A 25,772-nucleotide genomic window follows, 5' to 3' on the forward strand; every position below is an offset into this window, starting at 1 on the left:
CTTTTAATCTTAATTGCTGTTGGGATCTTTGGGTGATCAAAGGGAGGATGGCTGCGATTCTTTGTATTACTCACTGCTGCATTAGCACCGGGATCACATATTCATTTATTTTGGTTGAGGAGGTAACAGTCTCCTTTCACTGCACGAACACAATTACTGTAAGCATGCAGGGGACTTGCCAAATGATGCATGAGGGGAGGAGGAGAATCTTTGAAGAAAATTGTTCAAACGTAATTTAGTTCACTAATTGGCAAGGGACCGTTACTAACGAATCGCTTCTGTTTTATGTCAGTAGTGAATCAGGTTGATGATGTGTAACATACATTAAGTCAGTTAATGAGTATTAACTAGAAATGCGACCGAAACACAAGAAAAAGGGTTTTTCACCTTTAACTAGCCAAGCAGAATCACCAATAAATAAAAGGATATGTGTAAGTGGCTTAGATGATTCCAATCTGCAGTGGAAAGACTTTTCTTAGAAACTGATGGTAACCACAAGTGGGGAAAAAAAAATCAGATGCTGCGGCACTTCATCACCACTTGCTTTACTTCTAACCAAGCCTGAAATGAAAATGACTAAAAGTCATTACTGTAAAATAGCTGATTAGAACCCCATGTGAACTGAGACAGTGAGTCCTGGCCCTGGCTACAAGTCCAGGGCATCATAAGGCCAGTGAAGGCGTGTGTTGACCTGGTGGTGGCTGTGTGTGCACTTTCACTGGGGGAAAAGACACTTGGCATCCTCCAGTCTGCACCAGACAGGCTGATGTGCCCCTAACCCTTGGGAATCACATGGAGAGCAGTGAGATCACCTTGCTGGAGCAGCCATAATCACAGCCAGGCTTCACTCTCACCTCTGTGTGTGACCCAACAGCATGACACGGCTTTGGGTGCAGTCAGGGCTACAGGAATGTGGCCCTCAGAGCCCAGCAGTGCCAGGGCAGAGCTGTGAGGTGACAGCAGGACCACGTGCAGAGCCTGGCTCACTCGTGGATGTGCAGCCCTGAGAGCAAACACTGTTACAAAACCTGGCCAGAAGGAAAGTTTCTGGCTGGCTCTGGCATGTGAACAAACTGGCTTATTAGGCCACAGGTGCAAAAATGAGAACATGGAGTGAAAGTGAGGATAAAATGGAGAATTCTGGTGCTCTGCAGGTTTTGTGAAATAGGTATCAGGATATGGAACCTGCCAGACACTGCGAGGGGCTCAAGGACAGGCAGGGTCTGTTTGCTGTGGGCCAAGGAGGGACAGCTGCAGGATTGCAATCCAACACTGCCTGGAGAAGGAGGGTGGCAGAACATCTCATGGGGCTCAGTCTGGGCATTACCTCTGCTCAGTCAGGCAGGTCCAGCCTTGGCTTTCAGCTCAGGCTTTTCAACTTTCTGGCCAAGCAGAGTCAAAGCAGAAGGGAGATGTATCAATCTCTTCTCCTGGCAGCTTTAGGCAAAGAAAGATCTCTGTTCCAGCAGGAAGGAAGGGCCCTGATGTCTGCAGCCAATCTTGGATACTGCCACAGCAGATGACAGCTCCAGACTCTATGGATCAGATACTTGTCATGTGTTGCTCTCCTTACCTGTATTTGCAGCAACCAGGCATCTTTCTTACAGCTGGTTCTAAACTGGGTATATTGCAACACAATTTGTATCACACACTGCTGAGCCCCTCGGCACATGGTGGGGTGCTGACTTAGAAATAAGCTGATAATACAGTCATGGCAACACTACTTGCAGAGTCAGAAGAAAAATCTAAATATCCAGCACCAGCAGAAAATGTGTACAGATTAGTTTATCTCTGCACTCAATAGAGATAAGACCCCTTATTTGAAAAAAAAATCTAAGCTCCAGGAAACAGCAGAAAGGATGAAGTTAAGCACAATGTGGTGGATCATGAGACATGCTGCCTGCTGGCATTGATACCTCAGAGTTCATCTGGAAATAATGCCTTAAATCAGGGTGACAGGACAGCTCAGCCCCAGAAGAGGGGATTTATTCAGTGAGGGGCAGGGGGTGTGAAGGAAAGAGGCAGAAAGAAGCACACAGACACTGTTCATGTGGAATGGTAAATTCTCAGCTTAAGAACATCAAAGAAGTGCAGCTGGTTGGCAATGCTGTGGCAGTTCTGGTGCTTGCTGTCTCTTGGCAATCCAGAGTTTTCACGAGACAAATAAACATGCAGAAATACACGTGGGATGGGGAAGAGTTAAACATTGGTCTGCACCAGTCAGATGACAATGCAAACTCACACCTTCCAAATGTATTGTGTGTCAGAACGAACATAATTTCCTGCTGTTCAGAGGCAGCTTCTCTGGTTCACTGACCTTCCTTTTCTTCTCAGGTCCTATTACCTCTTCCTGGCTGAAGGCAAGGTTCAGGAGGTTTATCTGTAAGAACCATCAGAAACAGGGATCATTCTCACAGGGCACGCTCCTGCAACATGAGTTAAAAAGTAGAGCTTCCAAAAATGTCATGTGTGTGCCTGGATCCTCCTGGCTTTGCTCAGTGTGATCCTGTTCTCCAGAAAAGCAATTAGGCAAAGAATCAAAACTGGAGTGCTGATGGAGCTGGGAATGTAACAGTTGTGCAAGCAACAGGTTCAGCTTCAGGGACAGGGAATGGATTTGGTAGCAAGGGGGCAGGACCCATCTCCCCATCACTGTCAGAAAATAGCAGGAGCAGGAGCAAGGAGATCCTTGAGGAACATAATAGCTGACAGGGCATTTGTTTCTCAACCAACCTCAGATAATCATAACATATGGAAAAGCAGGGGGCACTTAGGTGAAATTTGTCACAGCCTTTCAGGAGAAGACACACCCTCTGTTTGTACATCAGGGAATTCAGTGTGAGCTGGTCAATCTCAGGGTTCAAAACTACCTGTGAGTCTGTGAAAAATAACTAAGCCAAGCAAACTTTTTCCCAAAAGGCTTAACTTCCCTCTAGAAAGACACAAACCTCTCCCAGAAATACTCTGAGCCTGCGACCCAAGAGGTTAAAAACCACAGATAAATATATGTGAGAATATAAGTGAGTCAATGGAACAGACACTTCAGACAGACCACAGGGAGATGGACAGCCAGGACGACAGCTGAAGTGTTGGCTGTGCCAGGGGACAAACTCACTTATCCTCCTTATCATGTCACATATTTGCATTTCTACAATAATAATCTGGAGCTGCTGAGAGCAATGTGTGCTGTCGCCCACCCAGAAGGGACAAAGCACAGTCTGGCAATGCGGCCTCTCTCACTGGAGCTGAGCTGAGGGGACACACCACAGCACAGAGCTTCTCCTCCAAAACAAAGTTCACTTGGATGACAGCGAGGTGAACAGAGAGGGAAAGGAGTGCTAAGAGAATTCCTGCTCCCAAACAGGAGTACCTCCCTCTAGTGTCACTGCAAGGCACGAGGAACCCCGGAACTGCAGCAGGGGAAGCACAAGGAGTTAATGAAGAGCTGCTCCAGAACACATCCCGGGGATGAGCACAAGGTCTCCAGATTACAAGATGTGGTCATTATAGAATTCCCCACTCACGTCACCAAGGCTGGCTTTCCATCTGACCTTGGAATGAGGCTTCGGCAATCTCTGCATAGCAATGGGCTTTCTAATGTGTGAAATAGCTCTGATTAGGGATTAACAGCAAAATACTTTGCAACAGCCTCCCTTCGCCTCTCTATCGTGTTTCAATTTGTTTTTCTTCCCTCCTCTTCATTATGAGCCATACAATGTTGCTTAATGCAAAAGCACAATTTCCTTTCCCTAAAAACAGAGAAACAAGAATGTGCCGAAGTGGGCTGGGCAGGTTCTCCCTCACCCTGCACAGTCAGGCTGACAGAGCTTTCCAAGGCTGCCCAAGGTGTGTTTGCTTGAGGACAGAGCCATGTGTTACAGCTCCTCACCTGATACTCAGCTGCTCCAACTGGCATTTTTGGCAGCTATTTACTTTCCTCTCCCTAACATCGTTTTAACCCCTCTGCTTCCTTCTATTTTTGAAGTGAAGGGCCCAGAGGAGAAAACGCTGCATCCAAACCTCTGCAGTGCTAACACAGCTGCAGGCTTTGTACCCTATCCTGCTGACCACACAACAAAGCAGGGGCACAATTCCCAGTCTCCCAGCCCCATCACCTGGATGAGGCAGCTTTCCTGTTTTAGTCAAAACCTAGCTAGCGCTGGTGCTTTCATTTCCTCTACTGAGGAATGGATCTTCCACAGCCCAGAAAGCTACCCAGTGAAGGTATTTTGCTATTCCTCCAGAATTTCCTGCATGGATGGGATACTTGTAAGGTGGAGAAATAGCCATGATGAGCAGCTGCTTGCACTCCAGCTCCCCTCAGTTCTCCTGCCCTTTACCACAGGCAGCAGGAGCACCTCGCAGGAACCTGAGACGAGGAGTGAAAACATCCAAGGAAGGCATGGAGGGCTCTAGAGAAGCACTATTCACCCATTCAATGAATCAGATGTCAACAGTGAGAGCTATTTCACTGTAGCCAACGTGTCCTGGCCTGTCCCTGCCCAAGCTCACGTAGGAACTCAGAGCCAGGAACAGACCCTAAGTCCAATTTCAGCTCCCATCCTTAACCAAACACTCCAGCCTCTTCCCCAGAAAAGCTGCTCTAAAAGGGATTAAGTCAGACCCGACATGTGCTTATTTGACTTGAAGCAGAAAGTAAACCTCTTCAACGGTGTGGTGAGAAGCAGGAAATCCCTCCCATTGATTAAACATACAATCAAAGCCTCCAGAAGTTAATTAATTCTAATTTTTCCCACGTACTGGGATGCTTCACTTGAATAACTGATGTCAGAGCTTGGGCTGTGAGAACGTTGCATTTCCTCATACACAACCTCAGCCCCAGGAGCTGTAAATGAGCAGGAGCTGCAAAAGCCAGGAGCTGTAAAAACAGGCAGGACAAGGTGCAGCCCCTTGCACCTCACCCCAAAAAGGGACCATGCTGACAGGTGGGACAAGACCAGAGCAAGCAGCAAAGGCAGCAGCAGCTCCATGACCTCCTGACTCCGAATCCAAGGCAGAGTTCAGGGTCTGGGTCACATCATGAACACACAGTGAGTGTGAATCTCCTGTTTTACTACGTGTAAAAAAGCAATATTTTGCCGCAGGAGTTTTCCTGTAGAACTGCAGCTAACTTGTGAATCATACAAGTGTTACTAATTTCTGGCATAAAACTCACAGGACAGCTGCGAGTTGTCTGGAGAAGATATCAGGCTAAAAATAGATTAGACTTAGATTAAAGCCTTCCCAAGGCAGACTGGTGGATGAAGCAGAGTGAGCAGACCACAGCCACACTGCTATTCTTAGATAGACACAATCAGGACCCAGATTTTGTGCTCTGCAGTTTGCAATCCCCAGTGTCCCCACATATTCCGGCCAAAAATTCCCAGCATAAATTGAAGAAAATTTACAGCTCTCCTGACATGTGTTTTGCTTCCCAAGGCATCCTATGCAGAACAGCTAAAATTGCACAAGAGCATTCGGCTGTGTCCCTCTTTGTCCCTGGGCTGCCCCATGCTGGGGTTTGGCACTTGGCAGATTTTATGTCCTCAGAAGAGCTCCCTTTGTCCAGGACACGGAGGGTTTTGTTTGGTACCTTGTAACTATCCCCACAAATTCACAAGCACATGAATGTCAAAAGAAGTGCAGTTCCATCGAGCAAGCTGGAAGAATAAGGGCTGAGATACAAGACTGAGCTGCTGAAATAAGGCAGAGTGCCCCTCAGGTGTCAGGACAACACAGTTTGTGTGGAGGACTCTCATCATCAGGGATGTTAATCAGAGTGACCTGAGGCATCCTGTGATTTCAGCTGCAGCTACCACTGACTCAACAGCATAGCAAACTCTTGTCACTTCCAAAAATCAACCTGGTGACTTCAGATTGATCCCCTGAGACCTAATTCCTGCCTGCTCACTGACAGCTGGCTGCTCCGTGCTCCAAAGCACAGCAAAATCCCAGGGTCACAGGACACATCATGGTGTCAGTGGAAGGATGAGAGGAGATGGACACGAACTGAAACCACAGAGTCACAGATTCCCATAATGGTTTGTGTTGGAAGGGATCTTAGAGCTCATCTCATTCCACTCCCCTGTCATGAGCAGGGACACTTTCCACTAGCCCAGGTTACTTCACAGCCCATCTAACCTGGCCTTGAGCACTTCCAGGGAAATACAAGAAATTCCATTTAAACATAAGGACAAACTTTTAATTTTTTTCTTTACTGTGAGGGCAACCAAGTAGTGGTGAAAGTCAGCCAGGGAGGTTGTGGAGCCTCCTTCCTTGCAGATACCACCTGAGAGGACCAGGTCCTGAGGAATGCTCTCCCTTTCCCTGTGCTCTGAGCAGGTTGGTCAGCCCTGCTGACCCTGGTGGCTGTGCAGGGGTGGCTCTGTGGTTAAACCCCAGCACTGGGCTCACATCAGTTTCCAGTGCCATGGTCACACTGACATCAGTGGAATCCCTCCTGATTTCCATCTGTGCAGGAGGATCATCACCCTGGTTACAGTGAAAGCCAACTTACACAGGTGGAACTATGAGGGTGTGGTGCTGCTGTGGAAAGCTGCCAGGTTTTGTGCCCAGGAGACCACACCAACACATCACTGATTATCACCAGTCCTCTTCCTTTTCCTCAGCTCTTGACAAAACCTTTGCCATTCAGTGCACTCTTTTGTCTCACGCCCCGTTCTGCACCTTGTAGCTTTTAAAGGATTAATGAACAGATCTTTCCAGAGTATAAAAAATAATGCTTCAAAATTTTCTGTTTGAAGACAAAATTACCAATACCTCCCCTGCTAATCTCCTCCAGGGCCCTCAATTACACTGTCCACTTCCGTGAGGGACATTGTCATTGCTGGATCACAATCACTTCCCAGAATCCTGATTCCAACTCTGTAACTGAGGGGAAAAAGACAATGGACACTCTTTCTGCCTATGAGGCTGCTACCCAGCAGCCCCTCATGGGATATTAGATGTTTCCAACTTTAATTTATGTGTATTTCTCCAGAGGGTCTGGCTGCTAGAATGCACAGCAGGAACACATGGAGTGGCAGCCAGCACGGAAGCGCCACGTCCTCCTGCAGATGTCCCTGTGGGAGCTGCCAGGGAATCTGAGGGTGCAAGGGTTAAATCTCCCTGGATCTGTGGGTGACAGGCCTCACCTCTGCATGCAGAGATCACTAGGAAACTGTTTCCTGCACACTAGACAGGGATAACTCATGGAAGGGATGAATGGCCCCAAGATACAGCTAAGGATCTGACGTGAACTGAGAGAAGCCAGGAATTTCCTGACCTCCCTGTCTCACTCCTCCCAGCATGGCCTGAGCTCACAGGAAGGAGAGGCAAGCTCATCTCTGAATCTTTCTCTCTTCATTGCTTGGGTCTGTGTAGCTTCAGCTGGTTTGGAGGAGAAAATGTTCTGGGAAGTTCTCATCAGATACACTCTCTTGATAGACAGACAGAGATAAACCTTGCTGCTTTTTTTCTCTTCTGTGAAAGTTCAAGATAATGACATTGCCACAGAAAAATGCGTTCCTATTGCTCTGCACATGGCAGGTTTCATCCTTCAACCGCCTTCTGTCATGGCACTTCTGAACGTGGCTTGCCTGGGAAAAATCAGACATCAAAGGCCTTGATCTCCAAGCTGTTGTTCTGCAGTTGAACACACTTGTGCTGACCTTCACTGCCAGAAAGAAGCTGTGTACAACACTGCAGCTCAGCAGGGCACAGGAGCTATGGAATGGTTTGGCCTGGAAGGGATCTTAAAGCTCATCTCACTCCACCCTCTGCCATGGGCAGGGACACCTTCCACTGTCCCAGGCTGCTTCAAGCCCTGTCCAGCCTGGCCTTGGGCACTGCCAGGGATCCAGGGGCAGCCACAGCTGCTCTGGGCACCCTGTGCCAGGGCCTGCCCACCCTCCCAGGGAACAATTCCTTCCCAATATCCCATCCATTCCTGCCCTCTGGCAGTGGAAAGCCACTCCCTCTTGTCCTGTCCCTCCAGACCCTTATTCCAGGTCCGTCTCCAGCTCTCTTGGAGTCCCTTTGGGCACTGGAAGAGGCTCTGAGGTCTATATCAAGGTAACTGACACTGATCCCTGGCACACTAGACAGGTATTACTGCATCATCCATGAAAGTCTGTGTCCACACAGTCCCTTGGAGAAGGAGCACATGTCCAGGTAGCCAAGTCTTCTGCACAAGGAGCAGCAGCTGGAGGCCAGACAGACTGTCCTCTGAGGCCTAAAGCAGCCCTGATTCACTACACTTAGGTATGAACCTCTCCCCAGACATCTCAGTTGCAGACAGCTCCCGTCAGGAGAGCTGATCCACATGGCAGGAGCCTGCCTACAGCAGCCAGTGAATCCCAGAGCAGAACCCTTGAGCCATCCCTGGTCCCACTGGGATGCCCACACAATGCCAAGTGTCAACACTTGTCTCCCTCGTGTCCCACAGCAGTCTACAAGCACGGCCAGCCCAGCAGCAGGAGCAGTGTTTGGCAGCAGCTGATGAAGACAGAAACTTGGGAGGCAGAGCTGCCTGGTGCTGTGCTGATCCAGCCACACCATTCCCAGCTCAGGGCGAGCCAGGGCTCCCTGCACGGCTGCCTCACTGTGCACCGAGACTGTGCTCCAAGGACCACCCCAGAACTTCAGCCCACAGCTTCCTGATGGGAGATAAATGCCTGCAGAGGCGTTCACATGGTCAGATTTTACTCATCTTCTAGTTCTGTTCCATTCCAAACTCATTCCACTGCAACATGTTTGCTTACACGAAGACAAAGCTAATCAAAATCAACTTTCAGGACAATGACATTCAAGGATGTTCTTTACAAGAGGATAAAAGAGTTTGCTGAAGAACTCACAAGTTATCCCAAATTCAGTGCAGGACCCAATATTAGCAGATTTCTAGAAATTAAAGTAATGGGCAGCAATTCTCTATTTCCCCCAACTCTTCACAGCTCCTAAAATGCCAGTGGAAAGAAGGAAGATGCACAAAGATAGCACAGGAGGACAAACCCTTGGCTGATGCAATCAGAAGGCTCCTGCAGCCAGCAGAGGTGAGCTAATTTACATGCTGGTGCCTAACTCTGGATGATTAAGTGCAGAGATGCTCTGCTGGGAAAGGGCAATCTCTCATTTGATCCCAAGGATCATCAATCATGACATGGCAGATAAGAAGCCAGTGGAGTACATGAAAATTTTTCCCCAACCTGCAAAGCTCTCTGTCAGAGACTCTGTGACCACTCCTAAAGGCCAGCTCCAGTTCTCACTGAGCAGGAAGAGCTGCTTCTCTTTTGGCAGATCCACATCCTTTCTCCTCTCCCATGTCAATTAGACAAAAATAAGCCTTTAATACTTTCATTCCTGGTTTTCCTGAAGAGCTCTAGGTCAGCAAGATAATGACCAATAAACTCAATTCCAGTTTTTATTTTTGGTAACCAAGCAATCAGAAGGATTCACTCCAGCTGAAGAGCAGAAATGTGCTCACCCACATTTCCAAAAGCAACTTGTGACTGTGGGTAACGGTTTTGAACTCAGAACTTCTTGAATATCAAATCCTTGTGCAGACAGCAATTTTCTGTGACACTCCAAATTGTTCCGGTTAGTTCAGAAGATTTTGGCATTCCCACCCCAACCCAAGAGCTGGAAAACACTCTTAACAGTGCCTGGATTGGCAACAAGGTGTTCACATCCACACCCCACCAGGTCTGCTCCTCCCCATCTCACCTACACCTGACCCTGTCAGACAACACCTAACTCAGACTTCCACCCCAGCTTCTCCTCATTTTTTAGGACAAACTTCACCCACCAGCTTGGCTTCCTGATTCACATGGAATACACAATGGTCATTTGTTTTAACCACTTCCTTCAGGAAAGAAGGGAAAGTCCCTCTCATATGGAAAAAAGTGTCAAATTTTTATTAGTGCAGGCTTTACAGTGATGATTCTAACTACTGGCTTGACTTTGTTTTTCCCTAAACGGGGTGAAATATTAGCCAGTTTCTAAGCTATGAGATTTTAAAAATAGCATCAAAGAATGCATTAAGAAAAGAATCTCCCAGGGCTCGGGATTTTTTTTAAAGACTTTGGAAGCACATGATGGATAAAGTGATTCTTCCATTTTTCAGCAACTAATGCTGTTTCCACCACCTTCAGACACTCTCACTCCTGCTACCGAATTCTAATGAAATGCACATGCTGAGAGAGGTGTCTGGTGCTGTGCTGGCCACGGTGACAGCCCCAAAAGAAGGTCAGAGCATGAATCAGTGGGGCAACCATGAGTCTCAAACAAAAAAGGCTCCTGTTTTCAGACGACAAAATAAACAATGATCAGAAGGAAAGCGGAGGATGTGACACGAAAAAAAAAATGTGGTTAAAGTTTGAAAAATACCAGCCTAGGCACACAAGTTCACTTCTAAGATCCAGAGTCAAGGCAAATACCTCGCAGATGCCTTTAGAATGACAGAGTGAGTTGCAGTCTGCAGTTGCTGTCTGGGTTAGACACCCCGGGATTCTTTTCAACAGAGGCGGGGAAAATTTTAGTAGCAATTTCCTACTCTTGTTAACTTATCCTGTTAAGATGCAGTTTCTGACCATTCAAGCTCACATGATTCTCAGCTAATTTGAATGGGAGGAGGATCAAGTGGCAAGTCTGGTGGTATTCAGAGATTTGCCATGTCACTGAACAAACCTCTGCATGTGAATTTGGTTCAGATGGTGACTCAGGGTTTGGCTGGCCAGCCCTCAGGCTGGGATTAATTTTTTACTTATCTAAAACAACCTACCTGCTCTATCCTAATTCTTTGGGTTGCCCCAACAACCATCAAAAAAGAGATCAGTACCTCCAGGGGATAATTCTTCCTAGCCCAGAGGGGTAACCAAAAAGGGACAGGATTCATTAGGTACCCGTGACTCACATGTAAAGAAAGTCTGGAAGCAAGAGGGGAGAGGTGAAGACCATATTAGGCAAAAAATACACCCTTCAAACCTAAAATAGGGTAGTGATTTCAGACCCTTAATCCAAAACCACCCACAGGTAAACAAGCCTGGCTGGGACCGAGATAGGCTCTGTGTGCATTACTCAGAGGTACCAACTCCAGAGAATAGAATTAAATTCTGGTATTGGCAGAGGAAATAAACTGATTGTGAAAAGCTTCTTCCTGAATGCTTCTAGTTTATGTTTACATCCGTCTGCTACTCTCTATTGTGGCTCTGCACAATAAAATCCACTAATGTTTGTGAATTTTGTGTCATCTTTGATGATGCAATGATCCATGGCAGTGTATTCCCCTGTGCCTGGAGTATCTCAGAACCACTAAAGCTTCCTCACCTCCTGACATGCCCTCGAGCAAGGCATCCTGTCTGTCTCCTTGATTCCTCTCTTCTTGCTACCTGCAACCCAAACAGCAGAGCAAAATTAGCTGCAAAGTGCTTAATTAAAAAAAAAAATATCTGGAAGCCTGACTAAACCACTGAGGCAGAAATCCCATGAAATTGTGTAAGCTTTCCTCTCAGACACTGCCAGCAGTGGCAGTTTATTCCTAGAAAGAGAGATTTCAGCATGAAGTGTCATCTGAACATCAGCTTGCAGCAGCTCTATCAATTATAATCTCCCTTTTAACCTGGATCTAAGAAAACAAAGCTTATGTCTAGACATGCCCTAAGTGTGAGGTGTGGGGGAAAGGAGGGGAGATCTCTTCTGGTTAATATTTATTAACCTTTCAGACAGTTTCAATAAAATTTGAGGGGGTGTCCAAAGTGCCCCAGTGTCATGAGATGAGGCAACTGTTTAGAGAAGGAGGTTCCTGTGAAAATCCCCAGAGCAACAAAAATGGCAGGATGAGTTAATTCCTTATTAGTCATCGGGGAATCTGCAGAAGAAAGACCTGCAAAGGTGATTTCACAGGCAGGGAAGCTGCTTTATCCTACTGCCTGGCAATCCCAGGAATGCTATTTACCATTTTGTCACTAGATGGTATTGTTCCACAGGCTATATCCCAGAGCCTCGAAGGTCAAACAGCATGGTATAGCACAGGCTGGGTTGATTAAAGGCACAGAAAAGGCTTTTTTTCTCATGTATTTTAATGCATCTTTTCCCACATGGAAGTTACTAGCAAAAGTCAAACTGTAACAGCTAAAGGAAAAGAGCTTTGTTGAACATGGAGATAATGTAACTCAGTTTTGATGATCTGGGCATTTCCTCCATATCTCAAAACAAAAGTGCTGAGATAAAGAGGTACAAAGATACTGATACAAAATCAAATGTTTCTGTTAACAAACCAAGCATAACCAACCAGCCCTTTGTTACAGTTCAGTCTGACCTGACACAAAATTCAAACAGCCTGACAAACTTTGCTCATTCAAAACTTAAATATTAGAGAATCACAGAATCATGGAATGGGTTGGGTGGGAAGGGAACTTAAAACCCATCCAGTGCCACCCCCTGCCATGGCAGTCCCTGGTGTTCTACCTTCCACTGTCCCAGGGTGCTCCAAGCCCTGGCCAACCTGACCTTGGGCACTGCCAGGGATCCAGGGGCAGCCACAGTTGCTCTGGGCACCCTGTGCCAGGGCCTGCCCACCCTCACAGGGAACAATTTTTTCCTCTAATATCTCAAATAACCTACTGTTATTAACAGCACTGAAAGACCTTACCCAGGACATTGTGTGGAATACATTATGCTGGGATATAATCAGGAGCAGAAGCTCCTTCAGTTTTGAAACTGGGCATTTACCTTTATCTTCAAGGCATAAAGAAGATGCTTCTGTTTTCCTACCTGGATGGGTGGCACTTATGTGCCCTTCATGATCATTTGAATCTGCTCTGACAGGGCAAGGGTGATTCTGTAAAACAAATGATGTTTTGTCTTAATAACATAACCTAAAAAATAAACCCAGGTGGTAAATCCATAAGGACAATGTTTCTTTTAAGGAGGTTTTTGCTAGATAAGTTCTATTCTTCTGGTGAGAATCAAACAGAAGTATTTCTATACCTTTGTGCACTCCTCCTCCTCCTCCTCCTCATCTTCCTCACAGTCCAGCCCTTGGTGGGAGATCTCAGTAGGGCCATTCTTCTGGATCAGGTTGCTGTCAGCCTTCTTCACCCTCTTCTTCTCAGTCGTCACTCTGACTTTCATGAGGTGGAAATCAGTGGAGACTGAGCCCACTTTCAGGTTGATGGGATCCCCAGCAAACAAGAGGTCACCAGGGCTGCAATCTTCCTTGAAACCAGGGGGCTGGTAATCCTTGGGAGTGACTGCACAGGGAGAGGGAACCCCATGAGGTCAGGGAAACTGAGTTCCATCTCTCCTCAGTCTGATTTAGAAAGAGCAGTTATGAAGAAGCTTCGAGTACCATCAACTACGAAAAATATTCCAGGTTTTTTGGGGTATTTTTAGGAGGAAGGGACAGAATACAAAGAATAAAATGAGCTGAGCAAATGTTATCAGGGAGCTCAAAGAATAAAATTACTTTAGGATGCTGAGATACCATTAAAGTGCTGGATCAAAACCTGACATTGCTTGTTCCTTAAGGAAACAAACTAAATTTAAAAAAAAAAAAAAAAGGGAAGAAGGATTTTTCCCTTTCACACCACGTAGCTGTACTTCTTATATGGATTTCAAACCTTTCCTAAGAACATCTGCCATCCCTGTGCATCAGAAAGATGTACTGTGTTACACCATTTCTCAGTGCTATCAGCCAACAGCTTCTCCCATCTCACCTCTTCTATGCTTTATTTTATTCACAGGGCTCACCCTTGTTACAGAGACTGATGGAACTCTTCCCCAAGGCCCACACTGCTCTCCACCTACCATGGTTGTAGTAGAGGAGTTTCATGCTCAGGGTGATGTCATTGGGCAGTGGCCCCAGGTCCTGCATGAGCATGTACAGGGTCCTGAGCAGGAGCCTGCTGGCCTGTTTGACATCCTTGCTGCACAGCCCAGCCACAAACTCCCCGTGGTGGTTGCTGCAATTGAAGGAGAATAATGGATTTGTTATGCTCAGTCATGAATATTCACGATCCAATTACACACACAGAGCACCCACTGACTTGTCTGAAACCACCAGTGACAAAGCTACAATGTCTTTATGTAATTTCCAGATAAACAGGGAAGTGAAACAGGCTCCAGGGATGGGGTGGCATCTGCAGAACACCCGCTCCAAACTCAGAGGCCTGGCATTTACATTTGAACAGACTTCGGAGCTGGGGCAACCATTATACAAATGTCATGACTCACTTGTTTGAACATGATTAAATTGGATCAAAGGACCATAAAACAAGTGCCTTTCACCTAAGCAATTTCAGGAATGAGAGGAATGAGTTGAGGATCCCATCTAAAGCCGATTCATCACAGGGGCTATTTTCAAGTCCATTCTGCAGTTTTTGAAGAGAAGTGAATTGCATGTTCTCACTCAATTCCATGTAAGAAAAAGCAGCTCAGAGGCACATTTTTCAGCAGTGACAAAGGGGCATTCCTCTCACCTCCTTCACCCATCCAAATGTCAGCTGGCTGCTCCAAGCCAGCAGTCCAGACAGAGACCCATGGGTGACATGAGTGGGATGAATGGCACTCCAGAGGAGTTTGTTTCTCTTTCATTAAAACTGAGGTAGATGAGATGAGCAACTCAGAGCAGCCAGCCAACTTCAGACAGAGCAGATGAATCACTGTGTGACTAAGGGACCTGAACTTCCCTAACTTTCAATGAGAAGGGGTCATAAAGATGTGTAGCTCCTTCATTACGTCGCTGGAAGACCCCTGACACTACGTGTAGGCTGGAGGGTGCCCAACACAATCACCCCAAATTGCATCAAAAGCAGTAAAAAAGTAACCCAAGAATATCCCAGAGTAAAGCTGACTGACTGACCCTCAGAAAGGAACAATTCAAGACCAATTCCCCTTTCCAGCTGAACTTCTTTGGGTCATGAAAATAGGGTGGCTGTGGAACAGCTTGACTTCCCAAGGTATGGAATCACAGCATCATTTAAGTTGGAAAAGACCTCTAAGACCATGAAGTCCAAACTCTGTAGTATTAGATGTGCACTGTGGTCCTTTATTAAATCCTGCATGTTCAGAAACGTACAGTGAGAGGAAAATGCTGGCAGTGCCTAAGGTGGAATATCCATCACCATTACAAACTGTGGGATTAGCAGATCAGAAATGGCAAAGGGAAAGTTCATCAGAAAAAAAAGAAATGAGATGTCCATAGGAATTAACAGGTCAAGCACTACTTCAATATGGGAATAACACTGAGAATTTCATGCAGGAGGGAGTCAAAAAGCAGAAGACAAGGAGCAGAACCTTGGAAGGAGTGGGACCTGTGGAAAGGAATTCCCCCAAAATCCATCTAAAATAAGGCAAGGACCATTTAGGAGAAAGTTTCCCCTTACCCCTTGGATGTGATGCTGCAGCCTCACAAAACCTCTCTCCCAGAGTGATTAACTCCAAGTCTGCACAGGACAGCAGCTGCAGGTGTAACAGGCAGCATTATCAGCTGAAGGAGCTGAGAGCAAAGATGACACAATTCTCTGATCTGTGCCAGAACTCTGGATTATCAAAGACTGCAGGGACACGCATAAGCCTGCCACAGCACTGCCAATCCCCAAAGAAACAGAGTCCAGGAATCCAGTGCCACAGGCTCTGGAGCCTCAGAGCACATTCAAGCATGACAGGAAGATGGCTTGGCCTCTCCCTGGATGACACAAAGGACACCCAAGCTCCATGTGGGGACTGTCCTTATTTCTAGGAATTAATGAGTAAGGCTGATTTAAACCCCAAAGTACTCAAGGACTATCTATTATCCTTCAAATCCCAGATCTCCTCTTCTTCTCAGTGTGAGGACACTGGACAGCACCTTTGAGGCAGAAATGGAGGGCACAGCCAAAAAGTCATTCCAGAGAAAATTCAGATTTGCCCAAAAGAAAATAATTTTGCCTTATGGTTGAAAATTACTTGAATGTGTTTAAAGAAAGAACAGCTAAGGGCACAGTCCAGGAGTACTGGGGAGGAGCTTCCTGAGGAACACACAAGACAGCAGAACTCTCTTGCTGTCCCGGCAGGTTCCAAGATCCATCTTTCACCAGTGCCAACTGCAGAACAAAGTAAAAACAGGTTAATTATTTTTCTTTGCTTTGGTTATAGCAAATGGCCTTTGATAGCCTTTATTTGAAGCTCCACAGGATTATGGCCTACTAAACACAGCTTTAAATATCTAACAGAGAGTGCCAAAACGAGGCAAAAAGCTGCTACTTCCTGCCACATGTTTTGCATCATCAGCTCAGGCACCCTAAGTGAAAGTTCTCTCAGGTCACCCACGCAGGGTTGCTCAAGCAGAACACACGTATGCAAATGCTCAAGAGAAAAAAAATCTGGGGCACAGGATCATGGTGAAAGGGCTCAAACCTGAGCAAGATTCCTCTGAAAGCACCAGGCTGCCTGGTGGAAGTGCAAGAACACTTGTTAGCTGAGACAGCAGCAAGCTCAACAACTGGGCTGGTTTCTGCATGGCCTCCCCGATCAGGCACCACTTCTGCCAACTGTCCTTGGCTCAGGTGTACTCTGAGGGCCTCGTGGTGCTATGGAAGAGCATTTCAGCTCATCCTCTCAGCAGTTCATACCCTGTAAGGTGAATATCCTCAACTCTGAAGGTATTTACAGCTGCTTAATGACCTGGACCTGCTCAAACCACAGAATCACAGGATGGTTTGGGTTGGAATGACCTTAAAGCTCATGCTGCTCCCCACCCTGCCATCTGCACAGACACCTTCCACTAAACCAGGTTCCTCCATCCAACCTTGCTTTGGACACTTTCAGGGATGGGGAGTCCACAACCTCTCTGGGCAATCATAGAGTGAAGCTTCTTAATGCTTCAATACACAGTTTTTAGTGTAACCCTGAGAAATCAACCCAAATCCTTACCTGCTGATGTCCATCTGGGGCACCTTGTTTTTGTACTTGAATTTGAATTGATACATTTCAGTGACTGTCTAGAGATGCAACAAGAGAGAGAAGCAGAAATGGATCACTTTGAGAAACAAAATGTGTCCTGAGCTTGGAGAGTCCTTTCACACTCTCTGCCAGAGCACAGAATTAATCTAGTGACATGCTGCCAATTTTAACTCTATTATTGCTTGCACAGGCTTTGGCAAATTCTTTTAACCGCTAAATCTTACCTAGAACTGAAAAATCACAACAAAATTACAAACTTCCTGCCTCCTCCTTCCACTTCCTCTGTGGGCCTGGCTCTCCAATTTCAGACTCTAGCAAGGCTCCAGAGCTGGCCAATCCTCCCAGTGTCCCTTGCTAAAGGAAAACTGGGAAGCTGCACAGGTGACCAGTGCCACAAGGAAGCCTGGCCCCATGCTCTGTATGGGGACAAGGGCCTGGAGGACTCTTCCCACAGGGAAATCCAAACAATATTGCATGGGAAATAGGCTGAACTTCACTGGTCTCGGACTCTTTTTGAGGTAGACAAAAATAGTGGATGATTTTCCATTTAAAAGAATTAGAGAATAAAACAATTAGGAAGAACAGACAGCTTCCCCCCAAGAGAAAGGGTCTATTGTACACCAATTCCATGCCTATAATTCACTTTTTCCAGAGACAATGAGGTCGATTAGTTGGAGCTCAGCTGAGCTCTTAAGTCTGAGCTTTCCTTGCAAATCCCAGCCTTGGCATGGCTCAGCTCCCGCTCTGTCCCCAGACTCCAAGGTGCCGCACAGCAGAACTGGAACCAGGTTCAGATGCAAAGGCTCTGAAGCTGTTCTCTGATCCCCAGCGTGGATGCTGACCCCCACTCTTGGATCACATCCCCCAGGTGAAACCAAACAGAAACACAACAGGGAACACCGAGAGGCTGAGGACTGGCACCACCCAACACACCCATCCAGGTCGGAAGGGATTCCTGACTTCTGTCCTCCACCTCTCTGCATGATAAACCAGCTCTTTTCATCAGGGCTGTTAAAAAGGTGGTTTGCAAATGAGCAATGTTGAATTTCCCATTTTTTCTCTTTGGGAAAAGAAAACAAAACTGTGGACATGCCCATTAGTTGTCTGCTAACATCCCTGCCTGAGGCCCTGGTGGGCCCTCAGCCGGGTGTTTGATCACAGCGCAGCTCACTGAGCTGGCACTCTGGAGTGAAGGCACAGGAACAGAAATGGGGTCACCAAGGAGCTATGTCAGGGTAGGACTTAAGCCTCCACTCCACTCTGAATACAAATGTACTCACCCATGCCTTCAGCTGTCTCAAAGATTAATTAAGACTCTTTCTTACCTCGGGATTGGTGTAAATCTGTTACAAGAAAGCACAGTGAGGACATTCTCCCTGGGACAACTTGAACCAGTAACTAACAAGGATTTTTCAGTTTACAACAGAGACTGTCCTATCTTTAGTGTGGGATCAGAGAAAGGAATGGCTGGGAAAGAGCCTTCCTCTATCTGCAGTCAATACTTACCACTTCAAAGACAGGTGAAGGTACTCATGTGTGCAATACTGGAGGAATGAGGTTAATTCCCATTCCAGCCCTCACAGGCAGCTACTGATGCCTGGGATTTAACTGCTCAAAGGATGCACAGGGTAGTTGGTGAGCAAAGCTCCTGGTGCTTTGTAGGGGGCTGGGGCCAACAGCTGCCCATGGAACCACCAGTGGGTGGTTTCTCCAGAAACAGATTAATAAGGAGGACCCCTCTGCAGGGGGAAGTGGAGAGCACATGGCAGCTTTCATTATAGGAATCACTCTCAGAGTTTAAGGAGACAAATAAGGCCTCAGTCAGAAGTCTGACATACTGAGAAAAACATTCCCGTGCAGCCTTGAACTCTACATTTACTGTATCTGAGAAAGGTCGCAGCTCTATTAAAAATCACACATATTTTGGCTTCTCCTTAAAAAAGGCACAAATGAGTTGACACAACCTTGACTCTGTATCTCTTTCAAGCAGGGGAGGGGAGAGAAAACCACTTTGTATTCATTTACTTACTGCAAGGACAGCCACGTGTAGCTAAGGAGAGAAAACCAAAACAAAACACAAAATCAACATCTAACCTTAGCGGGCAAGGAAAAGCAAGTCCTATCAAACCCCGGCTGCCTACACAGGGAGAAGGAATAGGCACAATCAACAAACCAGGAGTTAAAACCCTTTTTGCAGACTCTTCCCAGCACAGCATCAGCAACACCTAGTGGCCAGTTTGCCAGGCTTGACACAGTTTCCAAAAAAACAACTCCATGCTCAGTAATCCCCCGTGGGACTCCTTTCAAACAAATCCCCAAATACCGGTTTAAAACACTTCACAAGAGCACCCATCCCTACTGAAGGTTAATATTTGCTTTCTGCTAGGAAATTCCTCAAAGGTATTTAATTTATGCTCTATCAAGGAATTGCACATGGGACTGCCCTTAAAAACAATCTTATAACATGCATTAAATCCCTCAGTTTTTTCTTAATCCTTGTCAAACAATTAATTTATGTCTCTCATGAATAACAAAGGGCTAAATACCTCCTAGAGCTGTCAGCAAGCACTAAACTGTGTTCACAACACTGTTAATTGTGCACACTGAACGTTGTACTGATGTCTGAGGAACACACGGATCACCAGTGCCAGAACAACCAGTGCTCCACCTGGCCTGGAGGAGCTGGGCTGGTGAACAGTGCTGACACAGAGCACAGCAACTGGTGCTTTTTCCTGTGCAGGGCAGTTTTAATGTGAAAATCAGCAAGGAATATGAGCACTTGCTAGCTGGTTTTGTCCTGGCAGCAGTTACATACCTTGTTTGGTGAATTAAGGGGGGAAAAAAGGGATAAATCCTGAGCCTGAGAGAAAAGCCAGGAGGGTTAGAGAACATGAGATGAAGGGGAAAGATTAGGGAAAAGGAGATGAAGGACAGCTGAAGCACAGAACCTCCCTCAAGAAAACAAAAACAGGCAGGAGATCCAGATCTCAGCTCTGCCTGGCAGGATTTCTATCAGATGTAAGAGAACACAAATGTAGAGCACAGAACTAAGGAAAATGCACTGCAGGCTGCAAATTGGTTTCCACACCATGGAGAGCCAGGAGAGCCCAGAGAAAAGTAGACAGGATTTGAGCTTAAGGCATAAAATCCCAAGTCTTATACTCAGGGCAAGGTCTTTCCCCTGTCTGACAGCTGTAAAGGTTGTTGTGTGCATCAAAGATCCCAACAGGAATACAGCAGGAACTGAAGGATAGTTTTGTCCTTACTTTATGAAGAAACAGGACACTAATAAAAAGTGAAAAAAACACTTACATACTGCTTCTCCAAAGCATCAAAACAACCTTGAATCCTGCCAGGGAAAAAAACCCATGTTAATACTAACCAACAATATTTATCTCCTGATCTGTAAACATACTCATTAGATGCAGGTTAAAGGGCATTTTTTTCTGGAATTAGGTCAACACAACCAACAACATTTGGGGCTTGTGAAGTCCTTTTCAGGTCAGTCCCAAAAGCAGCAGTCTCCTTTCTGCATCTGTGTGCTGTTTATACTTCTGGGGCATTATCCTGTCAGCCCAGAGCCTGCTTGAATCCTGACAAAGACAAGGATTGGAGGCCAAAGGCTGGCTCTGAGTGTGTCCCTGCTCAGTGCTCTGTTCCAGCTCCCCAGCCAGAGCTTTGATGGCTCTTTTCCCATCAGCCTTGTAGAGAGCTCAGCTCAATCTGGACATGTCTGGTCTTGTAAATCTTTGTTATCTGATGCAGAGTTTACAGCAATGGATTTTCTCAAAGTAGTAAATATTTTTTGAAGCATCAATGGCCAGATATTTACTCTTGGGAGTCAAAGGATGTGCAGCAAGGTATCTCCCTAGCACATCAGGGACAGTTTTTCTGCTTGTTGGGAACATGCCAACTGTGAAATACATCCTGAAGAAAACTGTGGGGTTCTTAGAAAGGGAAATAAAATATTGTACATACTGAAAAACAAGTGCAAGAATCCCTATCAAAGTGAAACTAGAGAAAAATTAAACACAACAGAAAGGATCTCATGATAGTCTTTACCCTCTCTCTGCACCTCTGCTGCCACATGTGCTCTGGGGCCTGACCATGACCTCACTGCAGCCAACACTTCCACAGACCTTGAACTCACATGATCTCAGTCACTAATTCTGTCCTGCTTACACAGGGGCCAAGCACCCTCAGCTGCAGTGGGAGCTCCCCTGGCACCAGGGCATAATGTTTTCCAGTTCAGGAAGAAGAAGAATGCAGGGGCAGATGTCTCCTACTCAGCACAATCTTGTCTCGGTTTCGCTGTTACTCACTTACCACTTGACTATCTGCAATGATCCCAGACAGCTTTTATCTTCTCGGAGAATTTTTAGACAGAGGTCTGCAAAACCAGATTTAGCACATAGTTACAATCCTTATCACAGTTCTTGGGCAAACACTGAAACTAAGCCAGTCCATCCTCCCTTTTTTGGATAAAAGCTTTATCTGAAGGTCCTTCCTGAGCGGAAATGCTGGGTTTCCACCAAGTCCCAGGTGGGCTGACACAAGCTTATTGCTGGGTTTGCAAATGTTAGAGCTTTCCTCAGAAGCCCTGGGCTCTCTAAGAAGAAGGGATGGAATTACAGTTTTATTACAGAACACCAGCAGCTTCATCTCTCCTCCCTCCTCTTCTCCACTCCATCCTTGACCATTCCCTAACACCTTCCCTTCTGTATTCAGACTTCATCAACATCCATGGGAAGTGATGTCCCAAGGACTGTGCTCACAATAAACTTTCTGTGAAGCTTTTCCACACAGCTCCTTCTACCTGTGCTTCCAGGCATTCAGAATGGCCAAAGGCACACCTGTCCTACAGGTGAAAAGGGGCATTAATAACACCTTAGGATTCAACCAAGGGGCCCTTGAAGATGAGAGCAGGCCAGATGTTAACACCCCTCATCAAAGAGGCACTAGACAGACCTGACATTTGACCAGTGGCTTTTCAGGGTTAGGAGATCAAGAACCAATTTGGGATTTCTGTGCCCTCAGTCAAATCTACAAAGTACATATGAACATGTTTCAGGGCAACTAATGCCATAAGGGACAACACAGAAATGGACTGGAATGCATGGGGGCATTTCACACCTTGAATGATCATAAAGATGTTCATGAATCAAATCATCACCAATTCTTGGAATCATGTGACAAGAGTTTGGTTCTGAAAGTTCTTTTTTTTCCTTAAAAAGTTCTGATTTCTAAAGCACATATGAGATGAGATAGTTTTCACGGAAATAAACCCCAAATCCCAACAATGAAACTGTTTTACACTGAAGGACGGATGATTTAAATTAGATGTAAGTCAGGTTTTTATAATGAGGGGGGTAAAACACTGGCACAGGTTGCCCACAGAGAAGGTGGATGCTCCATTCCTGGAAATATTCAAGGTAAGGTTGGATGGGACTTGGAGCAACCTTGTCTACTGGAAGGTGTCCCTGCCCATGGCAGAGGGTTGGACTTGATGGTCTTTAAAAGGTCCCATCCAACCCAAACCATTCCACAATTCTATGAAAATGGACAAATCTAATTTCAGCCTCCCAATGAAAATTTGAAACATGAACTTCATGGGTTCAAAGATCCAAAAGAAAATAAAATATTCCTGTAAGAGTAAATTTTTAAGACTTTCTGTGTTTTAAATCACTCTCCTGGCTCTGAGACCTGATTCATGGGGCTGGCAATGCCAAGGAACGACTCTAAACCAAGGCAAACACCAACAGAGAAGCCAGGAGCTCAAAATTGTCTTCCATGCTCTCTGTCAGAAGTTCTGTCTGCACGCAGACTTCAGAAGATTTGAGAATCTGTGGCCAACCCCCACTCAAAGTGAAGTCACCCACATGTGCAGCCAGAAGATAGCACATAAGGCAGAATATAGGTAAAATGCAGGGAGTAGAAAGAAGCCCTCAGCACAAAGTGCAGGTGTTACCATCCAGATAGCGAGTGCCATAGGAGCTCTCTGGGAACAGCCCCCTCATGTAGGTGATGCAGGACACAGAGATGGCCAGGAGCCTTTTCACCAGCACCAGGGACTGCTGCTCTGTGGCGATGCTCTCAGGGAACAGCACTGCCTCCTGGAAAAGCACGGCAAGGCCAGAAATAGCACCTTCTTAAGTGTAACACAGATTATATTTAGAAACAAGTCTCAGCAGGTGGGAAGAGGGTAACTGAGAAATATAGCATGAAATTTTAAGGTTTCTCTGGTGTTTAAGCTAGGCAGGGAAGACTCGTGTGTGAGGTGGGTGGATTAAATAATTTAAGGGCAGAGATCAATAGATCTGACATCATTACCCAGATGCAGAGTGCACTGGTTGGATGTGCCCTCCCCTTTATCACATTCCCACCCCCTCCACTGCACCAATGCTGGCACTTAACAGACAGCCACCCCTCAAAAAAGAAGTGCAGTTTTAATTGTGGAGTCACAGAAGCCCAGGGCTGGTGTGGCAACCACTGCTGTACCAAAGGCTGCTGTTTTGAGCTCTGACAGCAGCCTGAGTTGCCAACAGAGTGATTTTAACTCCAAGCTGTAAAACAGCACCTGGAGCTACAGTAAATACACACTGCGTGATGCCAACAGGAACAATGCAGTGGACACTGCACTAAATTTAGTTCTTGTATTACTTTATTGCTGTTCTTCCTGCTAATAAAGCTCTGTGCACACCTAATGAGCCTACATTTATTGAGTCAAATCATGTCAGAGCCCCACACTGTCTCTCACTGAATTGGAATTAATCCAACTAAGAACAGCGCAGACAACAGAAAGGTTTCCTTCCTCTGCAGGCACAAGCGTGCCAGGTCCCAGACCGAGAGCTAAGATTGTCTGCACCACCATATTTTAATTTTTTACCTTAGAGGCCTTTTTCTTTTGCTTGAGTAGCTGCTGAGCAGCCATCCTGTGTTTCAAAGACCCGCCTTCCACTTGTAACCAAATCCTGAAAAATAAAGAAGGCGTGAGACACATAGAAAGCACAGTTATTGCTATTTCTCATCTATATTAAAGGAAGAATGAAATTCCTCAGAGTTTGAAACCTAATTGCCAGGAAAGACAGGTAAATCAAAACAAACCAAGGGCACTCCGTGGCACTGAGCCTGTAGAGCATGAAAACTCCTGCTCACTGGTAAACAATCAATAGTATTTGAAATTCAGGGCCACAACTGCACGTGGTGTCAGTCAGTGCCACTTCAGAATTCATTTCTCATATTCCAAACCACAAATGTTAATTCCTACAACCATTAGAAAGTGTGAAGGGGGAATGTGAAAGAACTGGAGGTCTGCCAATAGCACTTAATATCTTAGCAAGGGTAAGCAGGAAATGTGCGAACATCGGTCTTGGCCAGAATAAGGGAATGATTCTTCTGGGACACCTTGAAAGGTAAAAAAAAAAAAAAAAAATAAAAGGAGAGTCCCAATTGTTTCAGTTAGACAAGCCTGGATTGAAGAGGAAAATACTCATTTTACCAGAATGGAGAGCTGATTGGTACAGGCAATAACAGTGGATATTCTATGTTTCTCAGTTGAGTGAGGTGCTTGATTTAGCACCATCTGACAATCCTGATTAAAAACTTCCATTAGCTGGAATTAACAAGGCCTGCGTTAACTGGTTTGAAAAATGACTTGCTGGGAGATCTCCACATCTCATTGTAAATGGGGGATGTTAATGAAAGGAAACACCACCAACAGGTCCGGGAGGGATGCTGCCGTGTCCACAGCCACTCGACTTCCCCAGTAACAATTAAAGTAATAGCCCAAACACGGCAGGGTGATTTAACTCCTGACCTAATGCAGCCTTTTATTAACTCAGCTGATCAAACCTTGTTCTGCATTTGCACCTTTTGAGCCTTTTTTTCTTTCCTGTGGAAGCCTCGTTTCCATTTGTTGGCAGTCATTAAGACATGTTGATCGGAACACGGTGACAGCTTTTATGCTAAATTTAGAGCTTCATTTAGTAATGAGGACAGATTACAGCTATAAAAGTATATTTAAACAAATACACACCTGCAAAATTTTTAACGTGTTAAATATTTTAGCAAAGTAGTTTTGTTTTTTTTTTAACCCAGGCACTGTGAATAGGAATGCAATCAAAGCAGACAAAGGTGTTATAATTACAACGTGAGGTTATTAACTAAATAAAGTTGATTTAGGTGAGACAAAGATGTAAGAAAACATGTTTTATAAACCATACCACATTTATATTGATTTACTGAGCAGGAAACATGACCCAGACTAAGCTGACCCATTACAGCACAGCTGTTCAGGTACAAGGTACAAGACTTCGGCATCAGTATCTCACCAGGGTTGGAAGGACAGAAGTTGCCCTGGGACTCACACGCTCCCCCACTCTGCAGCTGCCTTATCACTGAGTATCAGCAAATAAGTACTGAAAGGGAAAAGACAAAGCGCATCCTCAGGAACCTGCTGCTCCCTGACACCCGCAGTCACTCTGCCCCTTGTGCCTGATGTTGGACAGGTGGGGCACCACAGTCCTTTAAAAAGCAGCCATGGCTCCGAAGATGGGTTTTCTCTTTTTTGGGGAGGTTCCTGTGGGGGTTTTATGAGCGGAAGCCCAGGCCCGGCCGGGGTGCTCACGGGGCTGGGTCACACAGCAGCACCGTGAGGAGCCCCGGAGAGCCGAGGGGCGGCGGGGCTGAGGCGCGGGAGCCGCGAGGCGCGGAGGGAGCCCTGAGGGAGCCCTGAGGGAGCCCTGAGGCGCGGGGAAAGCCCCAGAGGCAGAGAGGGGCTCCCTGAGGTGCTTGGGGTCCCCGAGGTGCGCGGAGCTCCCCCGAGGCGCTAGGAA

General features: G+C 46.1%; 1 protein-coding gene across 1 annotated transcript; it reads right to left on the reverse strand.

Moving 5' to 3' along the window:
* Positions 1-2,263: 2,263 nt before the first annotated feature.
* Positions 2,264-23,869, reverse strand: HORMAD2 (HORMA domain containing 2; the record flags this gene model as incomplete). Its single annotated transcript, XM_084217019.1, has 12 exons — positions 2,264-2,380; positions 11,323-11,384; positions 12,727-12,835; positions 12,985-13,247; positions 13,804-13,958; positions 16,909-16,976; positions 18,264-18,281; positions 18,968-18,988; positions 20,251-20,287; positions 21,265-21,328; positions 22,907-23,051; positions 23,825-23,869. 12 exons carry the CDS (start codon positions 23,867-23,869, stop codon positions 2,264-2,266), a joined length of 1,104 nt encoding a protein of 367 aa, XP_084073145.1.
* Positions 23,870-25,772: the final 1,903 nt, after the last annotated feature.

Source organism: Fringilla coelebs (genome assembly GCF_963513975.1).
Source record: "Fringilla coelebs genome assembly, chromosome: 17".
Classification (NCBI taxonomy): Eukaryota; Metazoa; Chordata; class Aves; order Passeriformes; family Fringillidae; genus Fringilla; species Fringilla coelebs.